The sequence below is a fragment of the Anopheles moucheti genome, chromosome 2, assembly GCF_943734755.1.
Source record: "Anopheles moucheti chromosome 2, idAnoMoucSN_F20_07, whole genome shotgun sequence".
In the NCBI taxonomy this organism is placed as follows: Eukaryota; Metazoa; Arthropoda; class Insecta; order Diptera; family Culicidae; genus Anopheles; species Anopheles moucheti.
The window spans coordinates 90,820,728-90,834,069 of record NC_069140.1 but is presented as its reverse complement, the minus strand read 5'-3'; the positions used below and the strand labels follow the sequence as shown (position 1 = coordinate 90,834,069).

General features: G+C 44.0%; 1 protein-coding gene across 1 annotated transcript; it reads right to left on the bottom strand.

The window, feature by feature from the left end:
- Positions 1–6,379: 6,379 nt before the first annotated feature.
- On the bottom strand, positions 6,380–7,452 carry LOC128300124 (protein MAK16 homolog). Its single transcript, XM_053036114.1, has one exon. The coding sequence runs from the start codon at positions 7,450–7,452 to the stop codon at positions 6,589–6,591; it is 864 nt and encodes a 287-aa protein (XP_052892074.1). The 3' UTR covers positions 6,380–6,588.
- Positions 7,453–13,342: the final 5,890 nt, after the last annotated feature.

Below are 13,342 nucleotides of genomic sequence, written 5' to 3'. Positions count from 1 at the left end.
CTGGGTTAAAAATGTTCTGATTTAAAATGATCTCTAGTTCATGAAACGTTTTGAATGATGATATTCAGTTCGAAGTGAGCGAGTCAGTGAAGAGCTGATATAATTTATGTACTAAACCCAATGGACTGATGTTAGCGATTTTTCATGTGAGTTCCTTGTCATCTGGAGATGAGTAGACAGACGATATTTGATTACAATATCAGGGCATTACTCAGACATTGAAACCTTGAAGATTTGGGCATAGTACAGATTCCACTCCGAAGCTGAAGAATTGTCATATTTTGACACCTTTCAAGATCTCCGGATGTAACGGCAGCTGACATAAACTTTAAAAAACAACTGAGGTTAAAGGTGAAGATCGAAGACAACTGGACCTCATCGTTTCACCGAGATATCCAGAGCTAGCAGCTCTCCAAATATCAAGTTGTCAAACTTTCTTTAGTGGCACTACCTCCTCAAGTGGCCTTAATCTCCCATTTCTGGTCGTTGCCAAATCGATTCTCCCCAATTCGCGCAAATCTGAGAAGAGAATCACTCGAATTTCGATGATCTCTTTACAGCATTTAATGGTACTTTATATGATCCTTTTTGATCTTTATTTGATCGAGTATACTTTCCCAATGAAAGTAATTTCAATCCAATATTTAAGGTCTAGATTATGTAAGAATCACGAATCATAACTTCAAGCTTCCGAATGTCTGAGTTATCTTGACTGAATATCTCCCTTTAATTTAATTGCTATTCCTTCCAGCTTTCTTCGTACAATATTACGTCTGTCACCCAAAAAATGACTCCCCCGTACGTAAATAAATAATTCCACTTACCCATCGAACACGGTGTCAGCATACCAAATGCGGGGCAAATTATTCTCTAAACACAGTCAAATAATTGTTTGCTAATTTTCTTTTAATCTCTGCACACCTGCACACAAGATTCCGGCAGAATCGCCGAAAAGGTTGTACCTTCCGCTATCCTCCACCGGATAGCGATGCCACCTGGAAGCTTGTTCACACACACACGCACGCACACGTGGCACACGAGCGCACCGGGCACGTGTTTTGTTTGTGTCGCGCCACCGTGCTGCTGCCCCGTTTTGCCGCGCCTTCACACACCGGTGACAAAACGCTCAGCAAACACACGTACTTGCAGCGACTCTTCTTCTGAACCAGGTTCGTCCTTCAACGTGGGGACGAACGGTAGAATGGAGAAAGGTCAACCTTTCTTGCTTCGGGTAAGGGTTAGGGTCACCCCTCCCCGGGGCGGGGTGGTTACCGTTTCGTTTTGGGGGTTTGTTTTTCTTTCTTCGCCTGCCTTTTCCGCCGTGCCGGTGTGGGCCGCAAAGGGAAAATTACCGTTTCACTCACACGACGCACGCGTTCACAAGCTTTTTCACACTCGTTCACGGCGCCATCCACAGATCTGGTGGAGGGACCGCAGCCACCGACATGAAACGCCACTTATCGGTACCGTATTGCGAACACACACGCCGAAAATTGAACCCTGCGCCGTGAGGTTTTTCGGTGGCCGACGGAGGCTGATGTTTGTCGGGCCCGGGGCACGCTTTCTTATCAAACTGGTGAAACTTTCTTCTTCCAACAGCGAAACGGCGACGGGACAACAATTGCACTGTCGCCGTGTGTAATTTGACGGGTGTTGTTTCTTTCTTTTCGTTGCCCGAAAAAAGAATTATTACTTTACCACCATTTAACCACCGCGTCAGTCGCACACACGCAAGTCAACGACACCGCGGCTCGTGAGAAAAAAAGGCCCTCTCTCATACACACGCTTAGGCACACCGATCTTTCGAGGTGTTGGAAATCGGAAAATTAATAGCTCCGGTCACCGTTTTCCTGCGTGAAACACTCACTCACACGACACACTGAAAATGATGAATTGTTGTTCGCACACAGTTTGACAAACTCGCAGAAAATTTAGCACTATGCGTGGTTTGCGTGCAGCAAACGCATCAACCCAGATCTGGTGATGCACTTGCAGGAAAAAATGTAAGATACCGAACGGAGTATCACGCACGGGAAATGGAAAACGCGTTCGGATGTCGGAAAAAGCTAATCTTCCCAAGTACGTGGTGTTGGCTTTTCTCTGCGAGTGCGGATCCTTTACTACCTCTTCCCGCTACTCCTCTTATCGCACACGGTACAATCGTGGGCCGCGCGAAACACCCCCGGTCGATGCGACTTATTCGCGCACAACACACTCACCGAACACTGTGCACCCGCAAACACGCAAACACAAACGATAAAAAAAAACAATAGAAAGGCGAAGAAATGTGAAGGAAACTGGTAAAACAAACACCCGGTAACTGAAAAGTTTACGACTTGTTTCGGCGTGGAAACGACTCCACGTCCACTCGGTAACGTTGCTTTCGTTGAAATAAAAACGATCGGAAAACTAAACGCTTACGCTCCAGCCGTCAGCGGACTTGGCAGAGAATCATCCCCTCTGTTGCGTTGTGAGCCGTTTGCGCACAGCCAGAGCCCAAAAGAGCGCGAGCGAAGAAGGGAGAGCGTGTGACGTTGGGAGATATAGCAAGACAGACTCATGCGTGCAACTTAAGCGCCCCAAAACTATTAACGCCCCACTGTCGGGGAGAGAGAAAAACATCCCCCTCATTTGGGGGTGAGCATAAAGCAGCGCGAACGACTCATCGCCGCAAGAGCGCAAGTCGAAGTGAAGAGCATATCATCCGGCACGACAGGGCTGATCAATTTATTGCTGATATGTTGGGCAGGAATGGGAACTGGACAAGCTACTCAGAACTCAACTTTAAGTTCTCTATCTCTTATCGTCAAGATCCTCAAGATTTAAGAATGTTATCTCAATTTACTGCTGATATGTTGGGCAGGACAAGTTACTTTGAACTCCACTTTAAGATCTCAAGCTCCTAACGTCAAGATCCTCCAGATTTATTTTCAAGATTTAAGAATGTTATCCCAATTTACTGCTGATATGTTGGTCAGGACAAGTTACTTTGAACTCCACTTTAAGATAGCATGCTCCTAACGTCAAGATCCTCAAGACTTAACTTCAGGAAAGGATTCTCGAATCCAGGAATTCTCCGACAAAAAGAAGAGAGTGAAAATAATTCCCCAAGCCCGGGTACTTCAATAAGATCCCAATTATCTAGCAAAGCTTAGGTGGCCAAATGTTGTAATAGTAGAGGCGTCGATATCTCACAAAGTGGAACTCCTATTCCTCAAGACTCAAGACTTGCAATCTAACTTCAGGTAAATAACATAAATGAAAGTCAGAAATTGCCCAACCTTCTGAGGTTTTAGTGCAGCATAGGAAGAAGATCTCGAGAAATTGCCGAGAGAGATCCGACAGTAATCTTCACCCAAGTCCCAAAGATGGATGTATGACCTCTGATATCAAACCCCCTAATCTTCATCGGATGTATCTTTCTCTCGCCATTTCTCTCCGCATCGTATGTCGCTATTCTTCCGGGAAGCTCAGCTGATCACGTTTGTTTACTTGGTTTTTTCCCTCTCGGTGAAGTGCATCCAAATAAGCGTACGTTCGCCGATGAACCGGTTTGACCAGCATGTGACCGAGCGAAGTCTCGGCATGGGTCTCGGCAAAAACCCCCAACCGTTCACGCTGGAATGCGTCTTTTCACGCGCCCAGCACAAACGCCGACCAGCGTTCCAGACCCATTTAGCAGACCTTTAGCAGCAGTACGACGGTGTATTACTCTGCCGGCACTTTCTCATTTACCGCTACGATTCGCCTACGGTAACCGCCTCCTCCGCCAAGCTCGACTAACGTTCCCGAGTTCCCGATTTTCCGATTTTCTTCACCAAGTGGCGTTAAGTTTTGTTCAGGCTTCTTCCAACACCTTCGCCTTCCCCTGCTCCAATCGTTACTTTATCAGATTATGTTGGACTGTCGGCAGTGTGTCATTGGCCGTCATCTTCCGCCTTCTTCGAGGGGGGGAACCGGTTTCGGTGAACCGGGGCGACCACCGACGCAAAGCCCCTCCTCCGGGTGCCAGCAGGAAAATTGTGTGTCTCCCCAAACGGCAACCACGAAAAACTATGTCATTTGCTGTGCAACACCGTTGTAAGTGGCCTTTTTTTTGCGCGCGCGTCCCTTCGCGCTTCCCTCAATTCATATCGGTTCCGTTGTTCACCTTGGCCACACATTACCTGCTCGTTGATTGCATCTCATCTCGCGGAGGTTTTTTTTTTGTTTTGTTATTCTGCTGTGGTGACTTTTTAATTTATTCCCTTTTGCTATGCTCTACAAGTCAACCTCTTCTTTTTTTTGCGAATCATCTCATCTCATTCGTTCAACCTCGGCCATCAGCCAAGTTCCGATTGCTAGAGCCGATCCGATAATCGTGAAAGCAGCAACAGCTACATCCCTTAATGGTTGCAGTTTCGTTATCTAATCACTATCAATTTTTCACTAATTGCTTACTTTTGCTCATCATGTCACGGTGGACAAGAAAAAAGTGCCAAATGGTACCAACGACGTGCCAGGCCTGTACCTCGCTACCCACCCATCAGCATTTGCCAGCTGGGCAATCATTATCATTTCATACCTCTTTCTTTTCTTTCACACACCCTCAGAAACATCGTTCCCCGCGCTAGTGACTGTTGATAATTTTAGGAGCGAAACGGTTCAACATCTTTTCCAAACACCCGTGCCAAAACAAACTACCCTTGCTTCCTGGAGATGCACTAGACACCACACGGTCGGACGACATTAGTGATGGTCTGTTGGGTCCCAAGCAGCAACCACCAAACATTGAAGCTCGTGTTTTGTTTGTTTTTTTTTTCTTCTTCTGCCCATCCCAAAAGCCCATCAGTGATTATGGTGATGGGGAGGTTTTGGGGGGCTCACAAAATGGTGATTAATGTACGGGCTTGTAACCGGTTGGCGCATCTTCGGTTTGTCATTAGGCGTGTACAATTCGCCCGATATGGTTCCTGGTGGCAGCGTACAAGCAGCGAAACAAACCTTTCTTCCAACGTTTTCACCGCCCAAAGATTAGCGCCACATTTGACCGATTTGCTCACCGAAATGTAGGCCACCGGTGAGCAATTTGCATGACCATATAATTTAAACATTTTCTGCGGTCGCGGAATGTGGATCGCCTAGTGCATCAACCGGAAGGGCAACGATGCGACAGGCAGTATTTATGGGATTTGTTGTTTGTTTTTTTAAAAGGACACGAAGAAAGCTGGCAACGTCGGGGAGTGGACAAACAAAAATAGACAAAATGCGGCATGAAAAGTAGTAGAGCAAATCCAATTAGACAATCTATCACCAATTCAACACTCAACCCCGTGGTGGGAAATGGTTTAAGTTTTTACTACTATTAAAATGTAATTTGCTACATGTTTTCCGATCCTGGTAATGAAATTTGGGTCGGATTAGTAAAGTGTTGTGTTGTTTAATTTGTTTAATTTAACTCGACATATTATCCATTTTTTAAATTAAAAAAAAATATTGGGAGAAAAAATATTAAGACAAACACACTTCCAATAAATCCACCGGAAATAAGTAACTGACAAGAGCAGATATCCATTGTGCAACAATATGTAACCAGTAGCATGATTGTATCAGTCCATTACCCAACTCCCACATCGCGTGCTGCAGGATGAGGAGCTTTGTTAAAGCCATTATTGAATTATTTCCGAATTCTAACAAGCCCTTAACAAGTTTCGCTTATACCTTTATCGCAAGTAACTACATCCGTTGGGTAATCAAACTACCGAAAGCCCCATTCCCATTATCAGCGCCGTGGCCAAAGCTATCGGTAAAATCACACCCCTCACACGATGGCGCCTGATAGCGCGGAGTAATATTCGATAACGAGATTGCTCGATCCATCTGCAGATAGCAGGGTGCAAATCACACCACCCCACAATCAAGCAGATCGTACCGCACCCATACGCAACAGACCGCCGCGTACGCGCGCGTCTTTTTGGACAGGCGATCGCGGTGATCGCGATGATGAAGTAATGTAGTTGGCAATTTTTGTTCCCACCCAGCAGAAGTGATTTGGTTTCGCGCAAAGCTTAATCATCCGCTCATCATCCTTCGTGCGGTGTGTTCTCCGACACCGGTGCTCCCTGTTATGCCATCAACTGGATCGATCTGACGGAGTGGGTCTCATCAACCAGTTTTGTGTTTTTTTTGGTGATGGCGGAAATATTCGAAACGCGATCATTATGGATTTGGATGGATTAAGACAGGTACGGCACCTATGGGGTAAGTCTAGTTATGGATACATGATGGGGAATTGTTTCATTATTTGTTACATAGCAATCTGTTACAACTGAGTATGTCATGGGTTGATCGCATAATGTATTCGAGCATTAATGTAGCTTCCCGAAATAGAAGCCTTCTAATCGCGGTTAGCATACCTACAGAAACTAATAAATAGATCAAATCTCCATGTTTTTTAAGAAAACGAAGAAAATTAATACTTCCTATCTGAATGACGTAAGATATTCTTCCTGGATGGAATAACTTCTAATAAATATTTAAACTCGAGCATACGCTTAGTATTACGCTTCTTAATAGTACTGGCGAAAATTCGTCAATTTTCGATTCGCATTATGTCATGTCAATAGACATGTTCGATAAAAATTCTGTGATGTCATCCGAGTAGTCATCTGATTCAAATTCTACCTCAATACTTGTCGGCTCATCCGAATCACTTTCACTGTCTGTATCGTAGCTCTCCTCAGATATTTCCTGTTCTTGCTCTATTTCATTCGTATTGATGTTCCTTTTTAACTCTTCCACAAACAAAGCTCGTTCGAATTCAGTTTCATCCTCAAACTCGAGCTTACGTTTGAGACCTCTGTCGGAAGTATCACTCTTCTTAGTAGAACCGGCGGAAAGACATTCATTATTTTTCGATTCGCATTTCGCAATGCTATAGGACATGTTCGATTCGTAATTGTCGGTGTTCAAACAGTCATCTACTCCCGATTCAGTTCCAGAGTCTTCAGCAAACACGCGTTCGAATGAAGTTCGTGGATAGTTGTCAGCATTATTGTGCCTGCCCATCTTCAACCGCTTCCGCCGCTCGACCTTTGACCGACGCATGCGGATCAAGTTCTGCGTTATCTTCCTCAACCGACGCTTGCATTTCTTTTGTACCCTGCGTTCCCAGTACAGCAGATGGTGCTTAAGCTGGTAAAGAGCCCTATCGTAGTTGCGCGAAAGCTTCACCTTCTTGCAATGCTTAACCGGAAATGGATTACGATCGACTGTCACGATGTACAGGAATATGGCACCACTTTCTTCCCGCACGGCCGCGTAAGAACTGGATGCGATCGGACAGGATTCTGTCCGCCGTTCTGTTCCGTAGTGGGTGTACTTATTGCGACACGAGTTTTGCGTACTTATCTTCACTTGGAAGCTGCAGGACTGCTCACTGAGAACGGATGAGGTAACTTCGTCTTGCTGCATTTTGCTGATACGGCTAGATTAGAATCAATGGAAACTCTATTAAGAGTACTGAATAGAATAACACGCACAACAAATTCAAACTAACTCTTGAATATACTCTGGAATGATCTGCAATCTGCTTGTGACTTTCAAGAATGTTCACGTCTTCCCCGTGGTATAATTTGTGTATCAAAACAGTATTGTCCTAATGTAATCACCCGGTGAAAATACTCACCACATCGAACAGAGTGAAACACTTCTTCGCGCTTCTCTTCTGTCATCTTTTGCAAAATATAAACAAACACTAAATATGGAGCTAATTTAGTGGATTTATTAGGCATAAAATTAATATTTCTAGTATAAAGCCATCTAGCATTCAGTGTTCAGTGTATAAACCCATAGTGCAGGTGGTCGTGGTGATCTCACACGTGGTAAGATAAATTTTTACGCATCTCACATTACGAAGCTCGATAGCTTGGCGTGAGTAATCGGTTCATGGCGAGCAATTTTTCAGACGACTCATAATCTAATCTGTTCCACAATCATCATCACCGTCTCCTACCATTTCCTGCAGCATCATACGCTCCTTCGGTCGCTGGTGGCAATTTTGATTATTCGGGGAGCTGCACGCGATCGAACACCGGCCACCGGTTACGCGCGAAACACGACGCGGCTGCGGTTTTTGGATGTTTCGGGTACGTTACGCGCATTTGATACCATTTCGGCACCGCACTCCCCGTCTCTGCATTGGCCACCATTTTTACCCCGTTGGGCCACTGGGTCACCCGTGGTTCCGCGGTCGAGACACTTCATCAACGTTGCATCATTTCCTTGTTGCTGAACTCGATCAACACCGTCGTTTTCGGGTAGCAGAAACCGTGCGCGCCCATCACCGGTATTCGCGCTAGGCTCCAGTTCGTCATCGTGTCTAAATGCGACCGGCCAGCAGCTGAGCGATTTTAGAGTACCGAGAGTACCGCAATTAAACAAAAGGCGATTGAGTAATGCTATTGATGCACTCTCGCTGTCGACCAACCGGCCAGCGCCCGGTCTGATTGTACTAGCCCCCGCCCGGTGGGGTTATGCTTGCAACCTGTCGCTGCTTCAACAACACAAAACTTCAGGTCGCATGTTCCGGCAGGGCATCACCGGAAAAAAAGAATCACAACCGACAAGAAATGTTAAATGTAAAGGTGCGAAAGCGCAACAAGAGGAAGTCAATCGTTCAATCAAACCACCGGAGGCCTGGGTGGTGATGCATAATAATTGGTGCAGGAAGCATGTAACTGTAAGCGAAAACACACACGAGAAATTGCTACAAACAAATGCACCGAAATGAACATGAAGTAGAGAAAATCATACAAACACAACACATCGAACAATTAATGCTAGAGATGAAGGGTGGTTCGGTTTATGTTTTGGCTATAAGTAATAACCTGTTACATTTAATTTCAATTTACTTATTTAGATGTTTAATTTATTCATATTTTTCTAGGTTGTTGTACTGTTTTAACTAGTTATGTAAAGGTGCTTCTTTACAACTATATTACCTTTAATGTTTTTTTTTTGTTTCTGTTTCCAGTATGTTACATAAAGTGTGTAAAACAAATAATGCTTCATGAAGCAGTAGCGCATAGTTTAGTAGCAACAAAATGCACCGATTATCGGCTGCGAACCAAACAACACAAACGAATTCCGCACCAATCAAATATCTAATCATCCGTTTTTTTTTCCCCCCTGTTTTGCGCGGCTCTTTTCTTGCCCAGATTCACCACCGTTGTACCATAAAAGCTAACACCGACGAAGCATGTGTGAGTTCGTCCGTATGCGTACCGTTTGGATGCCGGCAGCCGCGGGAACAGGTGAGTAAGACGCCTAGCATAACGCGAGGAAACTCTCGCGGATCAGACAAAACATAACGTTATGCGCGGATAACATTGCCGAAACATGTTGCGGGAGTGATGGCCGTTGAAACAACAGCAACGGTACGAGAAAAATACACGTCCCAACTACACATCGCGAAATGCTGGTGAAGCATACCGATAGAGCAAAGCAATGCGCTGGTGCATCTTCGCTGACGTGAACAGCTCACGGTGTGCCAAAATGTGTTGCCAAACAGACAACAACAAAAAAATCAACCAGCCACGAAACAGGAAGGCAATCATAATAATGGTGCAAAGCAAATGAAGAGATATAAGTACGAAAGAGTGCCTCCCTCTCGCAAAAATCCCTTCACACCCAGTACCGTACAGCTTCCTTCACCGGTGAAAGACAAAAGTCAAACGGCAGCACTATCACAAAGGGGGCCCATTCTGCACATATACTCTGGCCACCTTCCCCCCGAATGTGGCTCCCTTCAATCGTTAATTATTCCCCGCGGTTTGCTAATTAATTGACATAGTTTTTTTCCGCACGTCAAAGTATGCGGCATGAGTGAAATGGACGCAGAGTACATTTCATGCCGGGGGGCATAGGCATCGTGTCTCCGAGAGCGCTATTAAGATGCGCCAAGTGGAAACGAAAGGTTGTTTGTTACCATATTTTCTTTGTTCGACCTGGTTCACCTCACCGTCGGTGTGCGCAGAGGGGGAGGAGGGGTTGTTTTCCCTGCCTAACAGCCGTGCCCTTCCGGAAAGTGGAGTTTCCCGGCTGTGGTTTTGGGCGGTTGTTGCGGGGTTTGCCTTTGCGACCCGAACGGGCCGATACGCAAGGTGAAATATTTGCTAATGAGATGGGGCTTGTGTATGCATAAAAGTGTATTTAACGTAACACCGATATCAAAGATGGCTTCTGGCGGTTGGAAATTCACACACACAATGGGGAAACGTAAAACAACCAGGAGGTTTACTGGTCCATCCCTTTTATGCTATGTGGTCTCTGCTCAATAATTAATTTGTTAACATATCTACTGTTTAATATTTACACTTAACAGAAAGTAATAATACAGAGAATATGCACTGCATGTCAATAAAATTGTGATAGATTTAATATTTAACAAGCATAACTTACTCCAAATGTAGGTAAAAGGTATCGATTTAATTTTTAATATAAAACTAATAAATTCAAAATTCATCTTCTACAGTTTCGGGAAACTTCTCTACTCAAAACACCTGGCACGACGTGTGAAGCTGGAACTATACGCTTCAGATACATGGACTTTGTCGAAAACTGACAATACCCTCTTTAGCCGCGTTCGAGAGGAAGGTGCTCGGAAGGATTGTTGGCCCCGTGTATGTCGAAGCACAATGTAGGAGCCGCTATATTGACAAACTTAATGAACTGTAAGATGAACTCACTTCCCTACAGTGGATGAGACACGTCAGGCTCCGATGGGCTGGTCATGCCATGAGGATAACACCGGACAACCCAGCAATCGGTTGCAGCGCCTGGTAAGTAACAAGTAACATTTGTGCAAAATCGCAACAGGTTTACAAAGCACGGTAAGAAAGTTTAAATTAAATCAGAATGAAATCTATCTAAATTTCTTTTTAGAAAGAGAATTGGAAGAGCCTGTTATGCCATCCCAATATGGGATAGAATCGGTCTTGCATTAAACATCAAACACATTAATAACATTTAAAAGTAACGCCGGTGGGAGTTATGTCATAATAAGTTACAACAACAAAAATTAGCATCCATCCCAAATCGTTTGTTACCTTTTAATGGGACACAAATCCGCTGTATCCCTTTTTGTGTATGTCTTTTATACCCACTGATGTAAGTGAAACGCGGGAACCATTTTATGAAGGATTTTCCATTTTTTTTAAATTCCCATTTCACAACCCCATTTCCATTGCCAAGGCATTACAATTGGGGATGCATCCCCAATTTCCATTTTACGCAACGGTGTATGCAGTCTCTCCCTTAGGTCAGAGTGTACCACCGTATGCCCGTGTGGAAACGTGAACAATACACCGAAGCACCCGCGCAACCCGAACGCTTAGAAAACTGCTCCGGTAACTGGCAAGCGGGGTTAAGAAACTGGATTCATCCACGTTGGGGCATTGAAAACATGCAAATGTGGAAGAGTTAAGTTTGTAAATTAGTGTGATAGGGTGTGCGGGAGATGAAACGACCAGGTGGCCAAAGAAAACTAGAGCATTTGCTGGGAAAAGTGGCAAAGATGAAGTAATCGCATCGGAAGAAAAAGGTACGGTAACACATACCTCCCGGGATAAGCAGTTTGATGCATTATTTATTTAATTTGTTCTTCTTCGCAGCAAATGATAATGGAGACAGCAGGGAGCGAAGAAAACAAGAATGATAAACAGTGAGTGAATGAATGTGTTGGATGACAACGCTATTCATATTTTCCTAAACAGAAGCTCGGCGGAAATGTTGATACTATCAACCCGACACTTTACAGCGGAGATTACAACGCGATGTGTTGACTATTGTTTGTAAAAACTGTCGTACGATTATGATTTGTTTAATTTCCGTGATGGTCTGTAAAGGTAGTTACCACTCAAAAGTAAATTAACATTCGTCGAGAGTTTAGCATGCCATTGTGTTTGTTGGTTTATTTGTTTTACCAAGACTTCTGCTTACGGTTGGTGTGCGTAACGTGTAACAGAGTGGATGATTTTTAATAGTAAATTACGTGTTACAAAACGTTATCAAACAGGGAACTGCAGGAATATTGATAAATGCAGTCAAAATTCATTTCGTAACAAGTAATTCGTACCCGAGATATTTATTTGATTAGTGTGATCAGCAACTTTATTAATGTTCCTCTTATCTTTTACAGAGAAATATGATGGTCCGATCCTTTGGTTCCATTAAAGCACTTGTATGTTCTTCTGGAGGCATCAGAATCGTTGAACGACGGAGATATTCATTATTGCAGAAAAAATATTCTACATCCTTCGAATATGTTGCTCTGGTACAGGTAGTACAGGTTCTTGTGCTACCTGAATGTCGGGGGGACTACCAGACTCTAAAATAAGCTGCTACGGGACTCTCCAGAGCTACTGGGGAGCTTGAGCGCAGAACCCCCTGCCTCAAGTATCTAGAAAGACTACGGAAAGCTACAGGACTATGAATCTGAACGGACTTTACTGGAATCGAACCACGCGACGCCCCCGGACTACGAGCCTCTGTACGGACTTTGTATCGAGCAGAAGCCTTGAAGCAACTGGATGACGCCCTGGTCACACTGGACATGGACCTCGTAACTCTGCAAGAAATCCGGTGGCTAGAGAGTGTTGTGCAGAACAGGCGTGGCTGCAACTGCTACGACATCTACCATAGCTGCCACGACCGTCACCACATTCTCGGATCGGGTTTCCTTTCGCCTTCCTTTCACACCCCCTCGATGGGCCTAACAGTTCTGCTATTCGGCCCATTTTTGGCCAATCTTTCGCAGTCTGATTGATTAAAGGTGATACTCTCTGCTAGATGTCGCTATCACAATACGGCTAACACTACTTTTCACGGATAGGTGGCGCTGTTATTGCTTAGAAGAATTAGATAAATTAAATTCGTTGATTGTTTCTCAATTTATCCCGATTTAAATTGTAATTATCCGTCAATAATTGTAATTCTTATCTGATAAAGTAAATTTTATACATTTTTTTTTTCAGCAGCATCGGCCATATGAATACGGAGCAGGAAACAAATGTGGAAACAATTAAAGGACGTTGAATTATCCATTCGTTTTCGGATATTTCAATGTTCAGATTTTTACACCGGCTCATCTCATATCGTAAAAGGTAAGTTAATAATTGTGATTCGTTTATTTTAATAATTCTATTTCCATAAACTATCAATAATATACCGCGTTTGAGGTTTGAATTCTTCCCACTGTGCAAACGTACAGAAATAATTTGTTATCGAGTGCAACCTTGATATCTTTTAATTTAAATTCAATTATCTTGTTTTGGCATTCAGTATGTATAAGTTGCTTTTATTC

Bases quoted from the DNA above. Each gene is read 5' to 3' on its own strand.
- LOC128300124 (XM_053036114.1), bottom strand. From the start codon at position 7,452: ATGCAGCAAGACGAAGTTACCTCATCCGTTCTCAGTGAGCAGTCCTGC.